Genomic DNA, 23,917 nt, shown 5'->3' on the forward strand with positions numbered 1-23,917 from the left:
GAGGCAATGACACAAATATCCAGATAAGATAACTTATTTATAACTTCATATTGCTGCATAAGATTGATTTGAAACATGTTGCTTTGTTGTGACAAGCATTAAAGGAGGATTCTTTTAGGTTTTGCCCCAAACATTTGTTATGGCTAAAATTAGATTTGCCCAGTGAGTGCTGAAAATTTGCACCTTCTGTAAACTGTTTTATGATTAAAACTTAAAAACACTTTTTAAGTTGTAATTAATTTTAAAGTAGTAAATAAATGATTTATTAGTTTTCTTCCAAATCTTTATCATAACCTATGAATCGGTATGTTTAGGCTCAGATGTTGAGATACCAAGGAAGAGCCCCTAATAAACTGTAAGAAAACAATGAATTTGATGGTGGTGTTTGTTTGAGCCTCACACATTTGTGCATCTACATCTTGTATCCTAGGCGCGCACTCGTAGTCCAGTGTCCAGGGGAAACTTACTAGAAGCACATTTTCCTAAAACTAATGGTGTCTAGCCAGTGGGAATGAATGTCTTCATGTTCAACCCAAAATTCTTCCCTTTGTTCTAGTTTGTGCTTGTGTTATGAAGATGAAAGAATTAGAGAACGTGAAAAGTTATGAAGGCCTCTCTAGTTAAACATTTGGATGGTATGACTTAGTATATTCAATACTTTTCATAAAAATTATATCGAGAGATTCTACCTGTGCAGCCTCACCAGGGTTTTTATTCAGGTTAATTTAGACTCATTAAGTGTAAAGTGCTGTTCTCAAGTATATTGGTCCCGAGGAGTGATCCTTGGCTTGATACCTTTTCAGCTCAAAAGTAACAGCAACTACAGCTCTGGTGCCATACTGCTTTCAAAGTGCTTTAAAACGTCAAGCTGAGAAAAATATAATGAAGAGATCTGATGAAATCTCTCTGGTGGAGATTTTCTTTATTTAAAAAGCTAAATAGTTCATGTTGAATCTTCTATAACTAACAAGGTCTTGTTTTCCAAATGCACGGGACATCGCAATTTGGGGTGCATACACAATTTGGCCTGCAGCTGGTGAGAACGGCTCAAAGCCAATTCCATGCGGTCCTTTGGTCTCAGATTGTAGATAAGTATGGCTTCTTTTATTTGTAAAGCATAGAGTTGTTTTTAGTAATTTGACTCGTGCACCTATGCTGTATAAATGGTCTTATATGCAGCATTCCCTCAATTGAATGATGGCTGTAATCACTGAATATCTGTGCGATGTGCACAGGCAGTGGGTAATTCTGCTGTCCATCCTTTAGTTAACATTACATTGCTTTACAACATGTTTAAGTGGCGATTAAAAAATAACACATGATTGATTTCCCAGTTGTCCAGCTTATTTAATGGCTGCCACTTGGTACCCAAGGGAAGAAGGCTAAAAGGAAGAGTCGTACACAGAAAGGCTTAAATTATTTGTAAGTTGTTACCATCACCTCTTCAGTTGCTGACTGTACCTTTGGCGATACAAATGTGAAAGAGAACGTAAACTAAGACCAGCCAAGGACTGGTCTTTTAATTGATAAGCTGTGATTGAGACTACCTCATTTACCATTGTACATTGGTCATCTCTGGTATCCAGGTACCAATTAGAGTCGCAGGCTTACAGAATGCCCTTTAACCAGAGTGGGGCGAGAGATGGTCTAATTTTTGAAGCAGGGACTTTAGTTCCTTTCATACTTTAGAAAATATTTGGATATTCATTTTCTTTCAATATTTTCCCCTTGTGCAAAAAGGGAAAATATGCACGTCTTCCATTAAATAATGGTACCCTTATCTTCCTAAAACGGATTCTTCTTAAAAGTGCTCTTGCTTATTTTCTAAGAAATGCACCCTCTCTTTTCTCTGAGCTGAGGATGTTACCTGCCATAAGGCGCAGCAATGCAGCATTGTGCTTTTTGAACTGGAATGGGGTGGTGGGTGCTGAATGGATAGGAAGACCACTAATTGAGCATGGTAATACCTCTGAGTAATTGCAATACATTTCTAACTCATCTGGTTGGCTGTTATTCCTCAGGAAGAACGCGATTTGGCAGATGTGAAACTGGCAAAGCTGAAACTGCAGGCCAAGGCAAAGGTGGCATCCCTGAACAAGCAGATAGAAGATCTCAAGAAATCTTCACCAGTGCCTCTTGCAGTTGAAAGTTCCAAACCCACCGTACCTGTTTCTACCGCTGCGGAATCCCAGGAGGTAATAGGGAATGGGACTAAGTTCTTAATTACATTACTCAGAAACAACTTGCACAAAATAAATGTTCCTTTTAAAAAATTTCACTGAGTGATGGTATCTTTATAGCTTGTGATTATATGAAAACCCCTCAAGGAAAGCCACACTGATACTGGAATGTTTTTTTAAAAATCGAATCCAAACAGGCTACTTGCAATCTTCCAAACATAGCCTTGTTTGGTGTAGCTTTAAAATGATCAGGGACATAATGCTAACCTTGCCTTGGAAGGCGACTTGGAAACACATGGTATTAATTCTCACACGATTTTAATTTATTGAAATGATCAATATGTTATGGACAATAAACAGTGCCTATACTTAACAAAGGTAGGTGAAATACATTCTTTAGCAAGGCAAGGATTTTGTGTTGATCACTGTTTTTATCCAGGATAGTAAGAATGTACACTAGCATGCAGTCTTGTAAGTCCAGTGTTGGAGTGATAGAAATTCCTGAAGCAGTGGGGAAATTTCAAAATCTTTCTGCAGATGCTGTTTTTGTTATCTGTTTGCAGGTCATGTAGGTTACAAATGTTTGGTTTAATAGTGTTTCATTGTTTGTACATTCCTTAATTGAGTTTGCAGTTTTGCATTTCTTGCCTAGTTCACGCATTAGCTTATAGGTTATAAGCAATTTTGTACTTGTAGATAGTGGATAGTTTTTATCTTGGTTAGTAACAAGCACTGGCAAAGCCTTTGTGATCTGTTGACTTCACCACTGAATTTTTCTGATGCTATTGAGCATTGGGGAAAAAGGCGCAAAAGGTGCTATGATGCTTCCGCTACTGGCGGTCTCATTGTTCTCTAAGTGTGTGCCGACATGGAAGTGGGATAAAATCTTTCTGTTGATGCTATTTTATTAAGTACTTGGAGGGGTACAGCTAAAGTATCTGCCTACTCATTAACCAGATATCAATGCCTTCCTTGAGGTCTCCCCCAGTAGATCATGTATTAATGTTCTCATTGTTGTGGTTAGCATAGCCTTTCCTTCCTACAGAATGTAGGATAGTGTTCCTTTTTGACATGATCACCCACACTTTTGGTCTGGTAGCTGATATGATTTTGACTGAAAGTGCACGGGGTTCCGGCTAACCAGGTCCCCAGTGCCTGAGCTCTTTCCCAAAACTGTTCAAGTGTTTCCCCCAATTGACAAAAACATTAGCAACTTCTGTAAGTCTCTAGTAAATGGTACCCTGGTACCTAGGGCCTGAGGTCCTAAGGAGGGTCCCTTAGGACAGCAGCATGAATTGTGCCACCTGAAGGGATCCCTCATCAAGCACATGCAGGCCTTCGATCACAAGCTGCATGTCTTGGCGCAGAGAAAAGTGAAAACACAACATGTCACACACCCCTGTGTTTGAAACTGGTTGCTAGTAAAGTGACTAGATGCGTTACGCAATGTTCACTGAAAGATTTCACACAACATTTTTTTTCTCAAAGCGTTTTTACAATGTTGATTTGTTTATTTAACTTAACAATTCTATATTAATATGCATTTGTAGCTTCCAACATGTAATGAATTTTACAAATGTCAATAATGCATCTGTACCATTAAATGCAGTGGAATAAACAGAGCTTCTGTAATATACCAATGTAATAAAAACCGCCTGTTAATAAATACCAAAAATTGCTTACTAGAACAACATTTAACTGGACAACTATCACCATATTACCATGATATTATTCACCGCTAGTGGATAGGCGAACTAAGTGACTCAAAGTGCAAGCCGTTCGGGTGTATCCATATCAACCAACCCCTAACTCAAGGTGCTTGGTTGCATGACTTTACAAAGCAAGCATGAAAACGAAGGAAACTTAGTAATTGGCAAATTGAGCCAACCACAGGCAGTAACATTGTGTATTTATTTATTCTTCTTGTATATTGTCCCCTGAGGAAGGGACAGCTTTGTCCCGAAATGCATTGGGCATCATTTGAAATTGTCTGAAGAAACTGCTATTTGATTATTAATATTGTTCATTATGGTGTTTTGAACATTGTGCACAGACAGTCTTTTGTTTGAAGTTTATGTATTATGCATTATTGACATTTGTAAAATTCATTACATGTTGGAAGCTACAAATGCATATTAACGTAGAATTGTTAAGTTGTATAAACAAGTCAACGTTGCAAAAACGCTTTTGAAAAATAAACTGTTTGTGAGAAATCTTTCAGTGAACAGTGCGTAACGCATCTAGTCACTTGACTAGCAGCCAGCTTTCAAACATAGACACATGAATTGACAGCATGTGCAGTGTTGCAGCACCATTGGAACAACTGTCATCAAGTGACAAGTAGGATTAACCTTTTGAAACAGGAGTGCTCCCTCAACCTCACTAACCCACACATCCCTGTGTGCCATGTCCCCTAACACTGCATGTAATATTTGTAAGTCGCCCCAAAAGCACGCCTGACAGCTCAAAGGCAGGGCTCTAAATATTTCATGTGAGGGCTTACCTGCATGAGCAGATATGCCCCAGTGCTGGTCAGCCCTATTACAGCCAGTGTAAATGACCAGGGAAGCCATTTTAAAACATGTGCTGGACACGGGTGAAAATGAGTTCCTAAGCTACTTGATGGCTTCACTGACGATAGGGATGTTTGGTATTTAACATCTCGTATTGACAAACCCTACCTGCCTCTGTGGTGTGCTTGCTGTCTGGTTTCTGCCAGCCTGCCACCCGAGACACTGTTCTGACCTCCTTAAGTGAGAGCCTGTGCTCGTAGGAGATCCAGAAAAAAAGCCTGTCCGGGAAGAAGGTGTAACACCCCCCACAGACTGACCTGTTGATTAATCTCCTTGGGACGGCACACTTCACAAAGCTGCCGTCTTTGGAATGCAAATCTGGCTCCCCTCACAGAAGAGGAAGCTGCCCCCTTTGTCCAGGACCCCTCTTGGTACCTGGACAAACGAGAAAATTAGGTATTCAGGTAGGCGTGCCACTTTCAGGCTAGTACCACAACCCCTAAGGTGGGCTACTGTGAGGTGGACATGATTTTTCAGAAGTAGTCATCTTTATGATGGCATACTTAGGAATTCTGGGACCGGGTTATGCCCGCTTCTCATTAGAAGTGGTCCTATACGGGGCTTAGTGACCCCAAGGGTTAGTAGCCCATTGGCTACTACCCTACTCTCCCCTAACACCCATAAAGCAGGTTTTTAGGGGAGTCCCTGGCACCAGAGAAGCAGATACTGACAACCTAAGAAGAGAGAGGACACAGAAAAGCTGTAAAAGCAGATAGAGGAGAAGAAGCAGCTAGGCTGGTACCAACCCTGCCGGTCTGTCTGCACCCTCATTGAAAACTGCGCCAGAGTCGACTCTTCATGCAGCTGTTGACTCCAGAAACCGTGGACAGCAGACCTCTTCTGCAGAGCTCCAAAAGAGAAGAATCTGAGTCCTCTGAACTGCCAAGACCAGACACCAAAAGTTACCACTGTACCTGTCGCCTCCGGCCCAAGTTGAAGTAGGCCACTGGTGTCAACAACATCCCCTAGCCCTCCAGAGCTCAGGTCTATCGTGATTTTACCCCTCCTGGACTCCCTGATGTCTCTTGCAGCCTCTACATGCAGGCCCCCTCAACCGGGACTGCTCCTTAAAGGAAAAACCCAACGCCTAAGGACACTCCTGCACCTGTCGCCCCTGGGCCTGGGAGAAGCTGGCCAAAAGTGTTCCTCCCCCGTCCCCAAGCATTGTAAAGCCTGAGCCCACTTGCTGGTTCAGCCTTACTAGCCTCCGGGCCAGAGCCTGCAGCCTCTTTCCACAGTGACCGATCTCCATATAAAACTACATTGGGCTCCCAACACTGTTTTTGCACCCTGCACCTGGTTGCCCCCATGCTGCAGGTGTACTGTAGGTACTCTCTTGGTATTTGCCCACTACTCATCTTAACTCCTGGAGATTATCCTTGTAAGTTGCTGTTTTAAATCTGTTTGAAGAGCTTGTTCTTCCTACCATCGCAGAACTCAGAAATTGCACTGTGTCCACTTTGTAAAGTGGAAAAAATATATATTTAAAAACGTACTTACCTGAACGATTTTACTCCAATGCCTAATCATCAATAAAGATACTTGCTATTTTTATAAAGTGGTGTGGATCTCCTTCTTCAGTCCGATGTGTCCTTTCATAACCATTTTGTGTATTTGCAAATGTCTTGCATTCCTTTGTGTTAACCTTAAGGCTGCTCAACCACGCTATCCCTAAAAGAGCAGGTTTGGGATTTCATAGCAAACCCCTGTCCACTAGCAAGGGAACCCCTGGACTCTACACGGTATATCAGACTTTTGATTTATCACACAAAGAGCCAGCTTTCCACAAGGAGAGTGAAGAGTATTGCAGGGAAGTTGGTGCCATATGTCTTTACCACTTGAACTAGTAGATTGGTTTCACCTAACATTTTATTGCCAGTGCAAGAAAAGACAAAGAGCAATTCAAAATATACAATTTAATCTCCAGGGTATGATGAAATGTGCATTCTGTTTTTTCAATAATATTGAGGATTAAGCCTGGTAGCAAGGTAGGATTGTTAAGTAACCCTAATTCGTTCAAGGACTGACTGGAGTGACTGTTAAACCCCTTCCTTCATCTATTTCAACAGGGTCAATTCAGCCATATTCATAGTGATCCTTATATTTGGCTGGGTGGTAACTGGGGTTCATATTCCAAGGACACCTGAACTTGCTTGCATTCTGGTCTCATTTTTGAATTCATTTTATTAGCCCAAAAGTACTTTTTTAATAGCACAGAGCCTCCAATCTGAAAATGGCAGCTGCAGGTCTCTCTAAAAAAGTACAATTTAACAAAATGTTGGACTATGAGGGATTTGGGAGCAACGGAGGAGCTGGTGGTGGGAGTATGGGGGAAGGTTAATGTGGAATGCGAGTGTGGAAGGGAGCAACAGTAGCGCTTGGGGTAAGGCCAAAAATATAGTAATAAAAATGACAGAGTGGTAAGGAAAGTAGTGGAAACTGTTGGAGGTAGGATGAGGGAGCCGATTGAAGCATTGTAGGGTATGTTTTTGAGGGAAGCAGCACACAAAGAGAGATCAAGAAAACATATACTTTCATGGAATACTGAAAGAAAATGGGAAAAATAGAATTCCCTGAATTTCAGTTGTATAAGAGTCAGCCAGTCAAACAGATTTTATAAAGGTATGCTCCATGGGATGGAAAAACAAACAAACAGAGGAAGACCGATCATCAAACAAGAAGGAAGCAAATGATAGTGACAATAAAGCCAACCAAGAATAATCAATGAGTGGGCTCTAAGGAGACTGTACCTTAATGGTATGGGCCACACGAGGCTTTCAGGTGCAGACAATTAAAAGCTGCCTGATGGGTCACAATCACTGAAAGAGATACTTTGTCAAGGCAGTCCATATTTTACACTCTGCAAGAAGATCAGCTGCAGTACTCTTTAAAGTTAACTTGCCATTCTCTGGAGAATAGTTAGCTGCTACCTCTCCATGTTAAGAATGTCTATCCCAGTTGAGGTAGTGCTATTTTATTGTGTGTTCCCAGAAAATGTTCTCAAAGAGTTTGTGCTCATCTGACAAATTTGTGCACTGGCTTGCTGTGAATTGAGAAGTGACGCCATGTAGCTGTAAATATATGTTCGTAGGATGTTTGGCTGTTGATACACATGCTTTGCAAACTCCTACCATCTAGTGTTTGGCTCGTACATTTGCAAGCTGTTGTTCTTCAAAAAAGTCTCTGGAATCACAAGATGTGCTCCCGCTGGTGCCTTCGGATGTGTACTGAGTGTGCTACAAGGTCATTGTGTTCTGAATATGTTATGTCGGCCCGCTCTGTTTCTTATTGATTCTGTTGCATTGGATTTGAGTAAGCATCTGCTGGTTTGCCCACTCCTGAATGTGCAAAGACTGTTTGGTCAGCCCTCTCGAGCCGCACAAACCAGTTATGTGCACTCCGCCCTTCTCCATGCAGGCTGCATTGCAGCCTGCACGGAGAACATGCCCACCCCACTAACCCTGGCCGGGCACCGTCCCGACCAATCCCGACGCTGCTTGCATCATTGTGATTGGCTTTGGGGAGGGAGCCTGGTTGCCTGCTTCATGTTCCTGTCGGAGGCAGGAGAGCAGGCGTGCAGGAGCAAAGAAGACACAGGACCTGGCGAAAAGATAAGCTTAATTTTATTTATTCCATTCTTTTTATTTTCCCGCAACAGTGGAAGTAAGGATGCTTGTTCCCAAATGCCTGGAAAGGTGCCAGCTTTAAGTGAGGAATTCCAGATGTGGTACAGTAGCGGGTTTAACAATAGCGCTAATGCTCTGAAAAGCTATGGGGGGGGTGGGGCAGGGATCTCCAGGGGAGCCTGACTTGCATCTCAGAAGTTCAGCCAGTGACTCCTCGACTGTTATAGGAAGAAATTCCGAAAAGGAGCTAGAGGTATTAGAGGTAACAGATTGCTGCATAGCCAAAGCCTCTTCCCCAGCCAAAACGAGGAACACAATTTTTTATTTTTTATTTTTTATTTTTTTATTTTTGAAAACCTTTATTGTGCATAGCAAGCGTACAAATACGGGCCTACAACCATACAGGCCAGCCTCGAGAGCAATCAATAGCACATAAAGTACGGATAGTTCAACTCAGCAGTCCCAGTGAATGTACAGAGGATAATTGTCTAAGACATGACTAGATTGAAGCGGGACCACCAGGCACAGGAGGAATGAGGTTAATTTTAAAAGTTTTGTAGAGAAGAAGGATCAGGTGCATTCAATCCACCGAGAGCAATGGCAGGCAACGAACCAGCGAGTCATGAGCAAAACGAGGAATAAAATTAAAAGCAACAAAGGATAGTGACCATCAGGATACTAACACAATAAAACAGTACACGTTGGCCATCGCCCGCCCCACGGACTCAGAACACCCAAATCCACACAAATGACAACATCGACAGCGGAGAGAATAGGTAATACTACCCCGAAGCACCGGACAACCCAAAGGGAGGAAAGAAAAAGAGAAAGGAAAAAGACAAGAGAAATAAGGCCCATAGAAACTGAAACTAAAACAAAATCCCTACCCCCCATCCCCCACCCTGCACGTATGCGGAGGCTACGGCCTACCCCCCCCCCCCAAGCTGCGTGCCTGTCGCCCACAAACCAAACCCGAAATTTAGAACAGAAAGAGAAGAAGAGAAGAGAAAGAAAAAACGTAATTCACAGAAGATCGGAGGAGGGCCAGCAAATATCCCCAAAGCACCATAACGTTTCATTCCGGCCGCCCGATCCCAGACCCCGCGACCAGTACAATACCCATAGTCGATATCCCCGGCAGTCCATCAGTGTCCCAGCAGTACAAGTGAAGCAGTCCCGACATAATGAGGGGGCACACTCAACCCTGCCCCCTGCGATATGTGGCAGCGACAGAGTCCGGCCTCACGGTAGACATCTTGAAGGAGGCAGGCGATCCAAACATCCAGATCCGAGTGGGGGGACGATCAATAAAGTCCATCCGATACACAGCCATGCAGGAGTCCGTGGCATAATCAAGGATAACGCACAACAGAGTTCATCTGGGATTGGCAAGCCCAGTCAATAGGAGTCGCATCAGGATGAGGAGTCGAGATACGCCAGGGACCTCGGGAGGAGAAACTAGACATGGCGTCCAGCTACTCTGCTCTAGCCACATCCCATATCCCGAAACTGTAGCCTGCCCCAAGGATAGTACAGCCGGCATCTTGACTGCAATTGGGTCTCGCACCTGCAGTGTGCCAGTGGTAGCCAGAGAGGAGGAACAACAGAGGGCAGTATCAAAATGAGACACAGTGTCCTGCTCCCGGGAGCGTCCATGTTCAAGCAATGGCGCCACAGGGGAAATCAGAGCCAGCCGGTCCCCCAATACACGAGCAGCAGAATGTATTGCTGCTCGCAGAGCAGCTAGGGCGCACATCACATCACTGAGCAGCACTGGTGCACCGGGATGAGAGGATTCAGCAGTCCTCCGTATACAGAGCGAACAAGGGCAGCACGTCAAGCCATCCACCATTACCATCCATGGCCAGCCGAGCACCGCGTAAATCCGAGTAATGCCACAACCAGTCTCGAGGCATAGGGGAGGCACACTGCATGGGCGCAGAGTATTAGTGTGGCGTGGGCGGACAGCTGTATCTTCGGTAGCAGCCCAGGGTCCGCTGTTTCAGGAAGGAAGGCTAGCCTGTAAGATGGCGCCCAGCCCGGCTCGTAGGGAGACAAAGTATCCAGTAGAGTTGTATCCGGGTGAAAAACACGATACAATGTGTTCCCCGTAGCGGCGATGTGCGAGCCCCTGTAACAAGAAAGCACGCCACAGGGAGCAGGACGAGGCTTGAGCCGCCGTGAGTGGTCCACCGGCTACGGCGGCTGATGTAGTGAGCGAGGCCGGCCCCAGTCCGAGAACAAAGACCCGGCCGTAGCCACGCAGCGCGAGGCGGGGGTGAAGATGTTTCGATAGGCGCACCGCCGGGATCCAGCAAGAAAGCACACCAATGGATCCGGGGTCTCTTCCCGTTTCCGTCGGTTCCACGCAGTAGCAGGATAGATACCAGGATGAGGTGGAAAACGGGAGAAAAGCGAGAGGGTCGGCGGAGCCGAGAGATCAGGCGGCCATCATGGTTGCTGGTTAGGCTCCTCCCCAGGAACACAATTTTTGACTTTTTTCCTTGAAGAAATCCGATAGGCTTGTACACAGAGATGGGGACGGGTGGATGATGCCGTCCAGCACTGCTGAGTTAGTAACAGATCTTACAATTTTAAAAATGTCCTTTTCAGAGTTCTCCGAACTCTATATGCGGCTAACGAACTATTCCCTCCTCACAGACCGCATCCACTTGCAGAATTTCTTCAATGCCTCCTATAGGCATTTCTTGTAACAGGATTGTAGGTCTTTCTCCAGCAACACTCTTACCTTTTGCAGCTGCTCCTTTCTATTTGAAGTTCAACCGAGAACCAGGGGGCGGAAGGTGATGTTTTGGAGGAGGTGACTGACTTGAGTGATGCCACTGTATTTAAAGCGGAAGCAATCCAAAAGTTAAAACATGAGGAGGCTGTTGGGACCCAACAGCCGTGGCTCCGTTGCTTGTAAAGTAGACCCCAATGTGTCTACTGTTAGCTTTTTCCAGTTCGTCTTTAATTCAGTTTGTTTTCCACCGGACGGTTGCTTAGTCTCCATACCGAAAGGGATAAGGAAATGGTTCGTCCATACCATGCGAAGGGGATCCTCCATTTTCAGATATTGAATATTTGAAAACATTAGATCTAATGTATGGCTAGCTCAACTAGTAGGTGAAGTAGCAAACTGAGTAAGGTTAAGGATATTAAGTGACAAGATTAACTGGGAAGCCTGGGGGCAGCTTGCATAATCTACATGTAGATTCCAATTTCTAAGTACAGTAAAGTTTGCATAGTGTAACGACAACTGGGCTTCTGGGATTACATAACTCTGGCGTAAGTGTATGAGGGCAATCTGGCGGTCTGTATAGCAATAGCCCCTCAAAGGAGTACGCTGGCTAGATCTTGATGCAGAAGATTAAACCCTCAATATTGCCTAATTTATTCAACTTAGATGTGGAAATTTCCCAAGTGTTTTTCAAAATAATGGCCAACCCACCACCATCCTATCTCCACCCCGGTTAGCTCGCATGATTCCGAATCCGGGAGGGATAGCAAGTGCCAGGAATGGTTGGATTCCTCCTTCATTCAAGTTTTATTTAGGAACATCAAGTCCCAAGCCTTGCCCATCAAAGCTAACCAGATGTTGTTGACATGTGTAGGCAGAGACCTGCAATTGAACAGGCAGGTTCTTACCCTAGTGCCTTTCACATTAGGGGAGTCAGTGGTCACTCCATTTCCTCCATCCAGGCCTGCGAGAACGTTACATTTGAATCTTGGCAGCAGTACATCCTCCAGATTGGGGCATGGATTGCCTGAACATAAATTATTATTTGAAGCCATAAGAGACTCTCTAGGCCATGTTACGGTCTTACTGTTTAAAATGTGTCCAGCATGGCTAACGCTGGCCGCGATCCGGACACGGACGGGCACAGACGGGCTTGCCTTTGGCGACCCCGCTGCACATGTCTGTGTCGCGGCTTGCATTAAATAGACGCAGGGGAGCCAGTAAACAAGAGCTAGACTGCTCACCTGAGAAAATGGCATCTGAAATGTGTCCCTACACAGATGGTGCTCTGCTCAGAACCAGCGGTAGATGAAGAACTAAGCTCACACCCACTTTCATGGGTGTAAGTGTGCACAATGAGTGATCAAGCAAAAAGGTTTAAAATAGTGCTACTAAATCCAATTCAACCGTTTTAGAAACCGAGCTACCCAGAGCGGCGTACTCTTCAACATGCAGAGGTGCACTCCAACAATACCCTCCAACCAAGATGCAAAAGGGCCCAGTGGAAGGTGGTATCTGTGGGCAAAGTAATTGCTAAACACTACATTCACTATCCATTAGTTGCTGCAGACAGATCCTCTAGAGGCATTAATACTAACATTATCCTCAGACGCTACACCAGGCTTTGTATCTCCGAGTTCAAGCCCAAAGTTCAGCAACATCCTAATCTCCCATTCTACATGGAGCAACTTTTTCAGGGCATCAGGTTGATGAGATGCTGGAAAAAATACAGACAACAAAATCCATGGAGTCTCTCCAAGCCACTCTTTACAGGGGCTTCTTTCGTAAACAACAGCCATGGAGAGGAGCTAACTCAACCATGCCCAAGCAACCGCTCTCCGGCCAGAGGCAGCAGCATTTTGTCTAGCAGCAAGTTGGGAGTAGGAACAACAGAGGCTCCTACAAGGGTAAGAGCAGGGGTAGGGGCGAAGTTGGCTCCAGCAAAGGAGCTGCCACCTTCAAACTGTGACGTGCCCCACCTCTGCTTCCTCCTCATTCTCCCGCCATCCTTCCCTCCATCACATATCACCTGTCTTGGGGAGAAATGGTGATATCCTCTCTTGTCAGGAATAAATCACATCTGACCAGATGGTCTTAGTCTTCTTTCACACGGGTATTGCCTCAAACTAAACACAGCCCCTCCCAACATCCTTTTCCATACACACGCTCTCAGCAAAGAACACATCTCCCTCCTTCAGGAAGAAGTACACATCCTCCTTCAAAGGAGCACCTTAAAGAGAGCCTCTACTTTCTCATCTCCAAAAAGGACCCTCCTTGACCTGAGGCCTCACAACCACTAAATCCTATCAGTACATTTCTGTTGGATGTCATACCCCCCCTTAATAAGAACGATTACATGACTGCCTTCACCTTGTGGTAAGTGGACAACTCTACCAATTCAAAGTACTTCCTTTTGGGGTCACCACGGCTTCAAGAGTGTTTGCATAGTGCCTGGCAGTGGTGGCTGCGCATTTACGAAAAGACAGCATACATGTATTTCTCGACCTTGATTATTGGCTGATTAAGAGCAGCAGCTGACCGTACTGGCTTGCTCACACACAAACGGTGGTGTTGCTGTGCCACAGCGTAGTGTTCACCATAAACGCCACTATATCCCACCTACAGTCAATGCAGATTCAATCCTTCCTAGGTTCCATGTTGAACGCAGTCTCAGGGAAAGCTTATCCCGACCAGCAGAGAGTGGTGCCCTTTCAGCAGCTGTTACCTCTTGTTCAGCTCACAGTAAGAACAGTAATGTGCCTTCTTGGGATGGTGCCCTCACGTTGTTCCCTACACAATGCTTCATATGCGCCCCCCTGGTAGAGTGCCTCACAGTTACTCCAGTATTGGAACTTTCATAGATTCCCATAGCTTGTATCATTCCCCGTCGTCGGAATGGGAGCCTCGGTAAATATATATATATATATATATATAGAGCCTCGGTAATTATATATATATATATATATTGTTTTTGTTTATTTTTTTAACTTTTTTTACATCTTCTTATGCTTTCAGCAAAGGCAGTTGTTAAAGATCAACGCGTTTCGGTATGTCAGAATACCTTGCTCACGATCAACTGACCATTTGGCCCCCCCTACCTAATGTAGATCATAATGCCTTACATCACTTCCTGTTTGGGGGATGGTCAGTGCCACTTTGCTTTATGGGAGATGTAGTTTTTATTATTTGCACAGTTATATTTCGCTATCTATTTGTACTTTTCTATAGTTTCTCACACTCTTATATCAGCAGGTTGTTAACTGTATGATGACTGATGGATGTTAGAGTAATTCCCTCTAATGGGACAATTTTACAGCCAAACCTAAGCACATTAGGACCTATTCAGGTTTTGACGGTATTCTGTCCACTAGAGGGAACCTATTTGCCACAATCTGGTTGTCAAAAAGTATGGGTTTGTAATACGGTTATAATGGTTAAAACTCATTAGAAATACACAACATGTGACGACAGAATACCGTCAAAACCTGAATAGGTCCTAATGTGCTTAGGGAAACTGTGAGCAGTGTGGTTCAACTGCAGGACGCCGCACCCGAAACGAGCGCTGCAGAAGCGGCAAACAGAACCGGAGTGGGAGGATATATATATATTTAGTTTTCCAATGTGTCAAAACGCATCAGGATGTTAATATGTATTTACATGTTCCAAGATGGCGCGTCCCAGAGAGTACTGTAGTCCGTCAACCATGTTTATGATTGTTTGTAGCTATATCCCAAGCTAACTCGCACAATGTAACTGACACTGATGAAGACGTAATGCTCAAACGCGTCTGTTAACACTTTGTGAATAAACCTTGATGGTGTGAGCACTGCAAAAACTTTGGTACCACGAGCGCGGTTCTTTGGAAAAACGAGTTCTGAAGCTGAGCAGAGTGTTATTGCGGGCACCCATTACCGCATACCGCACCCGCCCGCGAGTGCCCTGATTTTCCAGTGGGACAGGGAGCGTGGCGATATATATATATATATATATATACATACACACACACACAGGTAGATAAACCAAAAGAGGTACAAAAGAGGAAAAATTAGGCCTAGGCCTTATACTATTTTGTAGCCTATAGGTGTCCTTTTGTAAAAAACGACCCAAATGTAGATCACCAACCAATCAGAGCAACCTCACCCTGTGGAACCTTCCTGAGAAAGCTCAGAGCCTCAGATTTTCTACCGCACGTTGGTGATAGGGAGTCTCCATAGAGCTCTGCTCTAGTTTTCTTTTGAGGTACTGTTTTCTTAAAAATCTTTACAGGATTTCTTAACATTTTTATGTAATGGCTGACAAGGAGAAGAAAAGCCTGTTCAGGCCTTGTGCCACATGTTCTAAAAAATGACTTTTTGCTGAGGATAAGCACAAGGATTGTATATATTGCTTATACCCATATCATAAGGTGGCAGACTGTAAGATCTGCAGAACCTTTTCGACTAAGACTCTACGTGACCGTGAGGGGCGTCTGCTGACGTGGTTACAGAAGATGAGAGATAGGATTATTTTCAGTGATGAAGAGGATGCTGCTTCATCTACGTCTTCGAAGAGATCACAGAAGAGGGGTAGGTCATCTGCTTCAGTTTTTTTGGAACCCCCCTCGAAGGCTGTGCGTGGGACCTCTGACAGGTCTGGCAAGCCTGGGCCTGACGAATCTCCTCACGGAAGTGAAAAGGAGAGGGAGAGGCCGGTACCTGAGGTACCAAAATCAAAGAAAGATGATGGCTCGGCTGGGCCATCCCATCAGGCTGATGGATCTAAGTCTTTCAAGAAGCCAGCTGTGGAGCCCTCAGCTGCCACGGGTAAAGAATCAAAGACTTCGTTGACGACCTCATCGTCGAGTTTACCACCGACGACGACATCTCCTTTGCCACCAACGAAGAAGAAGCTCCCGTCGACGAAGGTAACATCGTCAACTACACCGTCGATGAAAACGACGTCGACGACGACAGCGTCGACGAAGACGTCGACGACGACCACCCCGTCGACGATGACAATCCCGTCGACGATGAATTCGACGACAAAGCCAATTCTGTTGTTGATGACCTCGACGACGGCACCGTCGACGATGGAAGGGTCGACGTTAGTGAGGGCTGAAAACCCTAGGAAAAGACGTATTACGCCAGATATGACTTCGCCGAGGAAGGTAGCTCCATTACCTCCGGCCTTATTGTTTGACGAAGAATAATATTCGGATGAGGAAGATGGGGACTTTGGAGATGCGTATAGTCCATCACAATTGCACCTTAAGTTTCATGACTCTGAGCCAGAGAATAAATATTTTTATCATCAGCAACAACAGCAGCAGCAGGATCGCGTACAATACCAGGAAGTCCCGAACCAGCAGGGTATGGTCTCAATGCCGATGTCTCTGCTTACGGACTTACGAGCTATGTTGGAGGAATATCGTAGCAGGCAAGCGTCGCGTTGAGTGCAAGAAGAGGCGCAGGAGCAACCTCAATTGTCGGCTACTTGCTCTTCACTGCCCCAGCATGTAGAGGAGGCTATAGAGGTTCCTCAGCGGGTAGAGCCTACCCATGTTGACACTTCAGAGGATGATGAAGGAGATAATCAGGCTCAAGATCCTGATGTTGAATGGAATCAATATGTTATTCCAGATCTGGCATCCCCAATACCGGACCCAATAGACTCGCCTCCGGTGGACTTGGGAGGTTTTCACAACTTAATGGATAGAGCCACAGCACGTTTTAAACTCACCATGCCTTCAACTTCCACGGATTGTTTTTTATATGATTTCAAGGAGTCATATCGCAAGGCACTCCGCTCCATCCCCATTGTGGAAGACATATGGGAAGAGGGAAAGAAGGTGATGCAGGCGCCGGCTACGGTCATTCCAGTCCTTCCGCGCTTGGAAAAGAAATATAAGGCGCCGGATGACAGTCCAGCTTGCTTTGTTGGCCAACCAAGACCGGATTCGGTGATATCCCAAGCGGCTCAACGAAAGTCACGCAATCCATCGGCTCCTCTAACAGCTTCACCGGACAGAGAAGGAAGACGATTGGACAACGCAGGGAAGCGTTTTTCGTCTATTGCTAGTTTGCTGGTCAGGGCTTCCAATGCCCTAGCAATTCTGGCACGGTACGACCGTCCGATGTGGAGTGACGTCTCGCCATTCCTGGATCAGCTCCCTAACGATCCTAAGGCTGAGGCCCAGAAACTCTTGGAGGAGGGACAACGTTCCTCATCGGAAATAATAGATTGCGCGATGGACGACGCTACCACTGCTTTCCGCGCTCTTGGTGGAGCAGCTGTTCTTAGACAACAGGGTTGGTTGCGAGTGACCTGGTTTCGTCCAGAAGTCCAGAATAAAATCCTGGACTTACCCTTTGACGGAGACATGCTGTTTGGGAAACATGTTTATGATGCTCTACAGGGGATAAAGAAGGACACGGAGACGGCTCGGTCCTTGGGCACACTGCAATATAGAAAGACACCTTTCCGTGGAGCAAGAGGAAGAGGCTTCACATCGACAAGAGGTGGTTACCAGCAACAACGCTATACCCAACAATCACAATCGTACAGGCCTCAGTACGGTAATCAGTACTATCAGCGTCAATCGCAAACGCAATCTTTCTCTCCCCAAAGCTCACGTGGACGACAGGGTCGTCAAGGCAGGGACGCCTCCAAGCGTCAATAGAGGCCTCCTGACTCTGACGACTGTTCCTCCGCCCCATGTGTCACCAGTGGGTGGCAGGGTCTCTCAACATCTGAGCAGCTGGGAACAGATAACATCGGATCAATGGGTATTGAACATCATCCGTCAGGGACACACATTGAGTTTCAGGATTTTCCACCGTGCAGAGCTCCCCACGCCACAAATACGAAACACCTAAGCCTTCTGCGATTGGAAGTTCAACAAATGCTTCAGAAAGGAGCGATCCAGCGTGTCCCTCTATCGCAAAGAGGCGAAGGCTTCTATTCCAGGTTTTTCCTGATTCAGAAGACCAAGGACAAGTGTCGTCCGAACCTGGACTTAAGGGAGCTCAACACCTATCTTGTGAAACTCTCTTTTCGGATGATCTCACTCCAGGACATTTTGCACCTCCTGAATCCAGGCGACTTTATGGCTACGTTAGACCTGGAAGATGCCTATTTCCATATACCGATCAACCCAGCTCACAGACGTTTCCTTCGCATCACAGTGGGCAAGAGTCACTTCCAATTCATGGTGCTCCCATTTGGGTTGAAATCAGCGCCGCGGATATTCACAAAGGTGCTGGCCCCAGTGGCAGCTTTTTTGAGAAGGCAGTCGCTAGAGGTTTTCCCATACTTGGACGACTGGCTGCTAAAGGCACCAAGTTATCAAGTGGCTGCAGGAGCAGTAGAGACATGTTTGCGTCTCTTCGATCAACTAGGCTTCCAGCTCAACCAAGAGAAATCGGTCCTTTGGACGGCCAATTCGGTGAAATTCCTGGGCGCTCTTATCGATGCGAAGGCTTGCAAAGCTTTCCCATCAGAAGAAAGACAAGCAAAACTAATTTCTTCGGCCAGTCGACTGCGACAGAAGCAGTCAGTGTCGGTCAGGATGTACAAGTCTCTTCTAGGGTCGATTTCATCTTGTATTCAATTGATTCTGCACTGCAGGCTGCAAATGCGTCCCTTGCAAGAGCAACTAGACCTTCAGTGGAGGCAAGTGGACGGTTCTTTCAACGACAAAGTCAATGTCACCCTACAGATGAAGCAGGCGGCTGCCTTAGTGGATAGAAGATTCTCACCTCTCGGTGGGTCCCAGTTTCAGAATGCCTCCGGCCCCTCACATCATTACAACAGATGCCTCCCTTCAGGGATGGGGAGCGGTCATGCAAGACCTCCAAGTCAGTGGGCATTGGACACCGGTGGAAGGCCGTCTACATATAAATATTCTGGAGCTGAGAGCCATTCGGTTAGCTCTGTTAGCTTTCCTCCCAAGGATAAGGAACTCCTCCATCCTAGTGCGTACGGACAACACCTCGGCCATGCACTATGTCAAAAAGCAGGGAGGCACAAGATCGTCACAACTGTCCAAGGAAGCTCAGCTGCTGTGGGAATGGGTGATTTCGCAGAACATCACGCTGGTGGCAGAGCATCTGCCAGGCGTAGACAACACAAAGGCGGATACTCTAAGTCGCCTAAGAGCGATTTCTCACGAGTGGGAATTGGACGATTCAGTGATCAATGAGATCTTCGCCCAATGGGGGACACCAGTGATTGACCTGTTCGCCACGCCGGCAAACAAAAAATGCCGGTATTATGCAAGCAGGGTACACCATCGGGGATCGCTGGGAAATGCGCTTTTGATGTCCTGGTCCGACGCATTTGTTTACGCCTTTCCTCAGTTTCCCCTAATTCCTCGAGTCCTCAGGAAACTCAAGATGGACCGATGCAAGATGATTCTAATTGCTCCCGCCTGGGCTCGCCAGTTTTGGTTCACTGAACTTCTCCTTCTGTCTCAAGACAATCCCATACATCTACGACCCAGCCAGTCTCTTCTGTCAATGTCCAACGGGCAAGTTCTCCACCCGAACTCGCTTCAATTGGCATTATGGCTCCTGAGCACAGAGAGTTCAGAGATCTAGACATTTCTGACGAATGCAGAAACATCTTGGCTGAGGCGTGGGCGCCTAGCACAAATAGGACGTATAGAGCAAAGTGGAACCGTTTCTACATATGGTGCCAGCGAGAAGGAGTGCACCCTTTTTCATCTGCTCCACATCAACTCTTGCCATATATCCTGTCATTAGCTCCTGCAGGTCTTGCCCATTCTTCAATCAAGGTTCACTTGGCGGCAATCTCCAGATACAGAAGAACAAGGTCGGGTCCTTCTCTTTTATCGACAAGAGTCATAAAGCAATTCTTAAAAGGACTGTTTAGGGTGTTTCCACCAATCCGGCCGCCACCTCCTCTATGGCATCTGAATGTGGTCCTGGCCCAACAAATGAGGCCACCGTTTGAACCAATTCATAAGTCTGACTTGAAATTCTTGTCATGGAAGGTGGCTCTTCTCCTCGCTCTCTCCTCTGCGAGGAGGGTGGGAGAACTACAGGCTCTGACCATTAAAGAGCCCTTCTTACAGTTCAAAAATGATACCTTGATCCTTAGAATGAACCCCAAGTTTATTCCTAAGGTTCCTACGGACTTTCATCTGGTTGAACCAGTTGTTCTGAATTCCTTTTTCCCTCGGCCTTCACTCCGGCCGAAAGGGCACTTCATTCTCTAGACGTCCAGAGATGTCTAAAATTCTATGTTCAACGCACGGCTGGGTTTAGGAAATCACCTCAGCTGTTTGTAGCTTTTGGGGCCCATCGTAAGGGGTTTCCGTTATCAAAACAAGGGATCTCCAGATGAATATCTAGTGCAATCCATTTCTGCCACCAAGCGGCGGGGAAGCCCCTGGAAGGACAGGTTAAAGCGCAGTCCACGAGGTCTATCTCATCTTCAACGGCGCTGTTTGCAGGAGTATCGATTAAGGACATCTGCCTAGCGGCCACCTGCAGCAGTACTCATTCCTTCACAAGGCACTACTGCTTGGACTCCTCTGCTAAAGGGGATGCGGCTGTTGGTCAAGCGGTCCTGAGAAATCTCTTCCAGTAAGCAGTGAGCTTTCCTTTCTACCCTCCTTCCTTTCTTTCACATTTTGTTATTTATACTGTTGTTTAACTGTATTGTGATATTATGGTGAATTCATAACATATTATGTGAGGTTATTGGAACTTTATACACAAAATGTGCTAAGTATACTACTGCTATCTATTCTGATACAAGCTATGGGAATCTATGAACGTTCCAATACTGGAGTAAGAAACAAGTTACTTACCTGTAACTTTAGTTCTTCAGTATTGGTAACTTTCATAGATTCCCATGTGCCCACCCACCTTCCCTGGGAAAGCTCATCCTTTTTGGCATATGTCATTAGGGCTATACAACGGCTACGAAAATCTGAGGCTCTGAGCTTTCTCAGGAAGGTTCCACAGGGTGAGGCTGTTCTGATTGGTTGGTGCTCTACATTTGGGGCTTTTTTACAAAAGGACACCTATAGGCTACAAAATAGTATAAGGCCTAGGCCTAATTTTTCCTCTTTTGTACCTCTTTTGGTTTATCTAACTGGGTGTATATATATATATATATATATATAGATATATATATATATATATATATATATATATATATATATATATAACTTGTTTCTTCTCTGCTCCCAGATGGAGGGTCACTGAGAACATCTAGTGTTGGAACAGGCCAGGGCTTATGACTCACTGCAGTGTTGAAACAGCAACATCTAGCAGGTCCTTAGCAAACCTGTGCCACAAGTTCCCATTGTTATGTTATGTTATGCCATTTATACAGCGCATGGCTGTCCCAGCAAAGAGATGTCCCAGTGCTGAAAATCCAGGAAAAAGAGAAGTGAGAAGAAAAGTTACTGGAACAGCCATGTCTTTACTGCCTTTCTAAACATCAGAATATTAGCAATCCTCCTGATAGAGAGAGGTAATGAATTCCATAAAGTAGGAGCCAACACTTTGAAGGCACATCGTCCAGTTCTGGCTCTACTGAAGCGAGGCACGTGCATCTAATTAAAGTCCGCTGAGTATAGAGCACGAGATGGAACATAGTGGTAACCTAAGTTATTGAGAATCGTCGGGCCGGAGCCCGTCAGAACTTTATGAATAACACAAAGTGCTTTGAAATTAACTCTCTGCTCCATGGGAAGCCAGTGGAGTTGACGCAGTACCCCTGAAACTGAACTGTACTTAGGTAGAGCAAGTAACATGCGAGCTGCCACATTCATTGTGCGTTGAAACCTATTTATCACAGACTTACTAGCCCCTAACAGGAGGCTGTTGCAATAGTCTAACCTAGACTGGATTTTGGCTTGAACAACTAGCTGGCGTGTTTGAGGGTCAAACAGACCCAACATGGGTTTGAGTCAGTGCAGAATACCGAAACTGGTCCCTGCCACAGATTTAGCAGTTCCTCAAAGTGCAGTATCCAACATTATACTGAGATTTTTCCCCATGGTATTGGGCGTTGGGGGATTGCCCAATGTAGGCTGTCACCAGTTGTTTCCCACCAATGTGAGTCTCTCCCGAGGAATATAATTTCTGTTTTGGATTAATTTCGTTAGAGACAATTTCCCTCCATCCACCCAGCTAAAGCTGCCAGATCTTCCTAAAATGTAGTCATGTCTTGACTGGAGTCTTTGGTACAGGAAAAGATTTGTTGCATATAGTCTGCATAGGATACCATCTGTATGTTACGGGTATTGGCCAACAAGGCCAGTGGAAGAACATGAATGTTAACCAATGTTCGGCTCATAGCCGACCCCTGTGGGCATCCATATTGCACAGTGTGCGTCAAAGAACGAAATAGAGGTGAAATGACCTGTCGCACAAAAAGGAGGAGAGCCAGTCGAGGGCACTGCCTACAATACCAATCTCACGTAGCCGGTGGAGCAAAATACTGTGTGAGACTGTATCGAAGGCCGCTCTAAGGTCAAGCAGGATGAGTGCAGTCAAGTTGCCCTCATGCATAGAAGCTCTGAGTTCTTCTGTTAGAGCTAATAAAGCTCACTTTGTACTACGATTGGGACGGAAACCATTCTGGGAGGAGACTAGTATGGAATTAGACTCCGAGTACTGCATCAGAATGCTGTTCACATATGATTCTGTACTTTTGGAGAAGAATGGCAGGAGCGAAATCGGATGATAGTTCTCCGACCTGGAAGCATCCAGTGAGGGTTTCTTCAAAACCCTTTGCATGATTCCAGGTCCTAGGGAACTTGGCAGTGGATAGGCAAAGATCAAAAATATCCAGGCAATCCGGGAGCAGACATTTCAGATGTTTTACTACAAGATCAGGCTTAATGGGGTCAACGGGAGACCCGGATTTAATCTTTGTGATCAAGGCTTTAAGATCATCTAAAGTCATGGAAGAAAGGGTATGCAAAGAGGTTACCCCCCTACTTACAGACTCTGCCTCCGCTGTCGTAGATGCTTCCCAATTCCCACAGAAACTATCATAGGGCAATTTTGAAAATGGCGCTTTCACAGTCTTGAATAGGAACAGGAGTTAGAGTGCAGGTATAGCAATCTTTATAAATTACAGCAATGCCCCCCCGCGGCCCACCTCTCTGTCTACATTCTTCATCACAAAGCCCGGGGGCAGGGACAAAGCAGCGATAGCAACCGAGTCTTTGGAGAGCCATGTTTCTGTTAGAAACAGAATGTCCAGAGAACAGATAGTTCAGATAGTAGGTGCTGCCGACATTGGCCTTAGTATGAGATGTTTTTGACTGGGTGTCAGGCCTACTCAGAGGCCTACTCAGAGGCTGAAAATTATATTGACAGCCCGGCCAAGAACCCTCAAAAGGGGACCAGCAATGAGGTTTGCACATACGGTTTACCCTGTGCAGCATAAATAACTCCTCATGTAAGTATGTTGTCCTATGAATGGACAAATGAGCAGGGTTCCTGGCACCTGGCAGCGTCCCGGCACGGACGGGCGAAGACTGGCTTGCCTTCGGCATACCAGCGGCGCTCCCGCGCTGTGGCTTGCATGAAGTAGCTGGGGGCACAACAGGCTACTCCCAGGTATGCTTCTGAGTCGCTAAGCTGAATGAGTCCGAGCGCGGCACAACAGAACGAAAGTTCCCACTTACCGCGTTCGAATTTTAAGAAGTTTAGCGTACACAGAGCGCACTCTCAGTTAAAAACATAACAGTTTTACAAGTTTTGCTAGTTAAAAGATGGCAGCAATTCAGGTTAAAACCAATAAGCAAAAGACTCCTCTCTCACAGGGTGG

General features: G+C 45.6%; 1 protein-coding gene across 5 annotated transcripts in view; it reads left to right on the top strand.

Moving 5' to 3' along the window:
- Nucleotides 1–23,917, top strand: part of GOLGB1 (golgin B1) — a 294,232-nt gene that overhangs the window by 56,711 nt on the left and 213,604 nt on the right. For all 5 annotated transcript variants that reach the window (XM_086918651.1, XM_086918690.1, XM_086918672.1 and 2 more), the window contains one exon: nt 2,022–2,195. In XM_086918651.1, the coding sequence (XP_086774777.1) occupies nt 2,022–2,195 (174 nt within the window). The remainder of the gene's footprint in view (nt 1–2,021; nt 2,196–23,917) is intronic.

Source organism: Lissotriton vulgaris, chromosome 1_1 (assembly GCF_964263255.1).
Source record: "Lissotriton vulgaris chromosome 1_1, aLisVul1.2, whole genome shotgun sequence".
In the NCBI taxonomy this organism is placed as follows: domain Eukaryota; kingdom Metazoa; phylum Chordata; class Amphibia; order Caudata; family Salamandridae; genus Lissotriton; species Lissotriton vulgaris.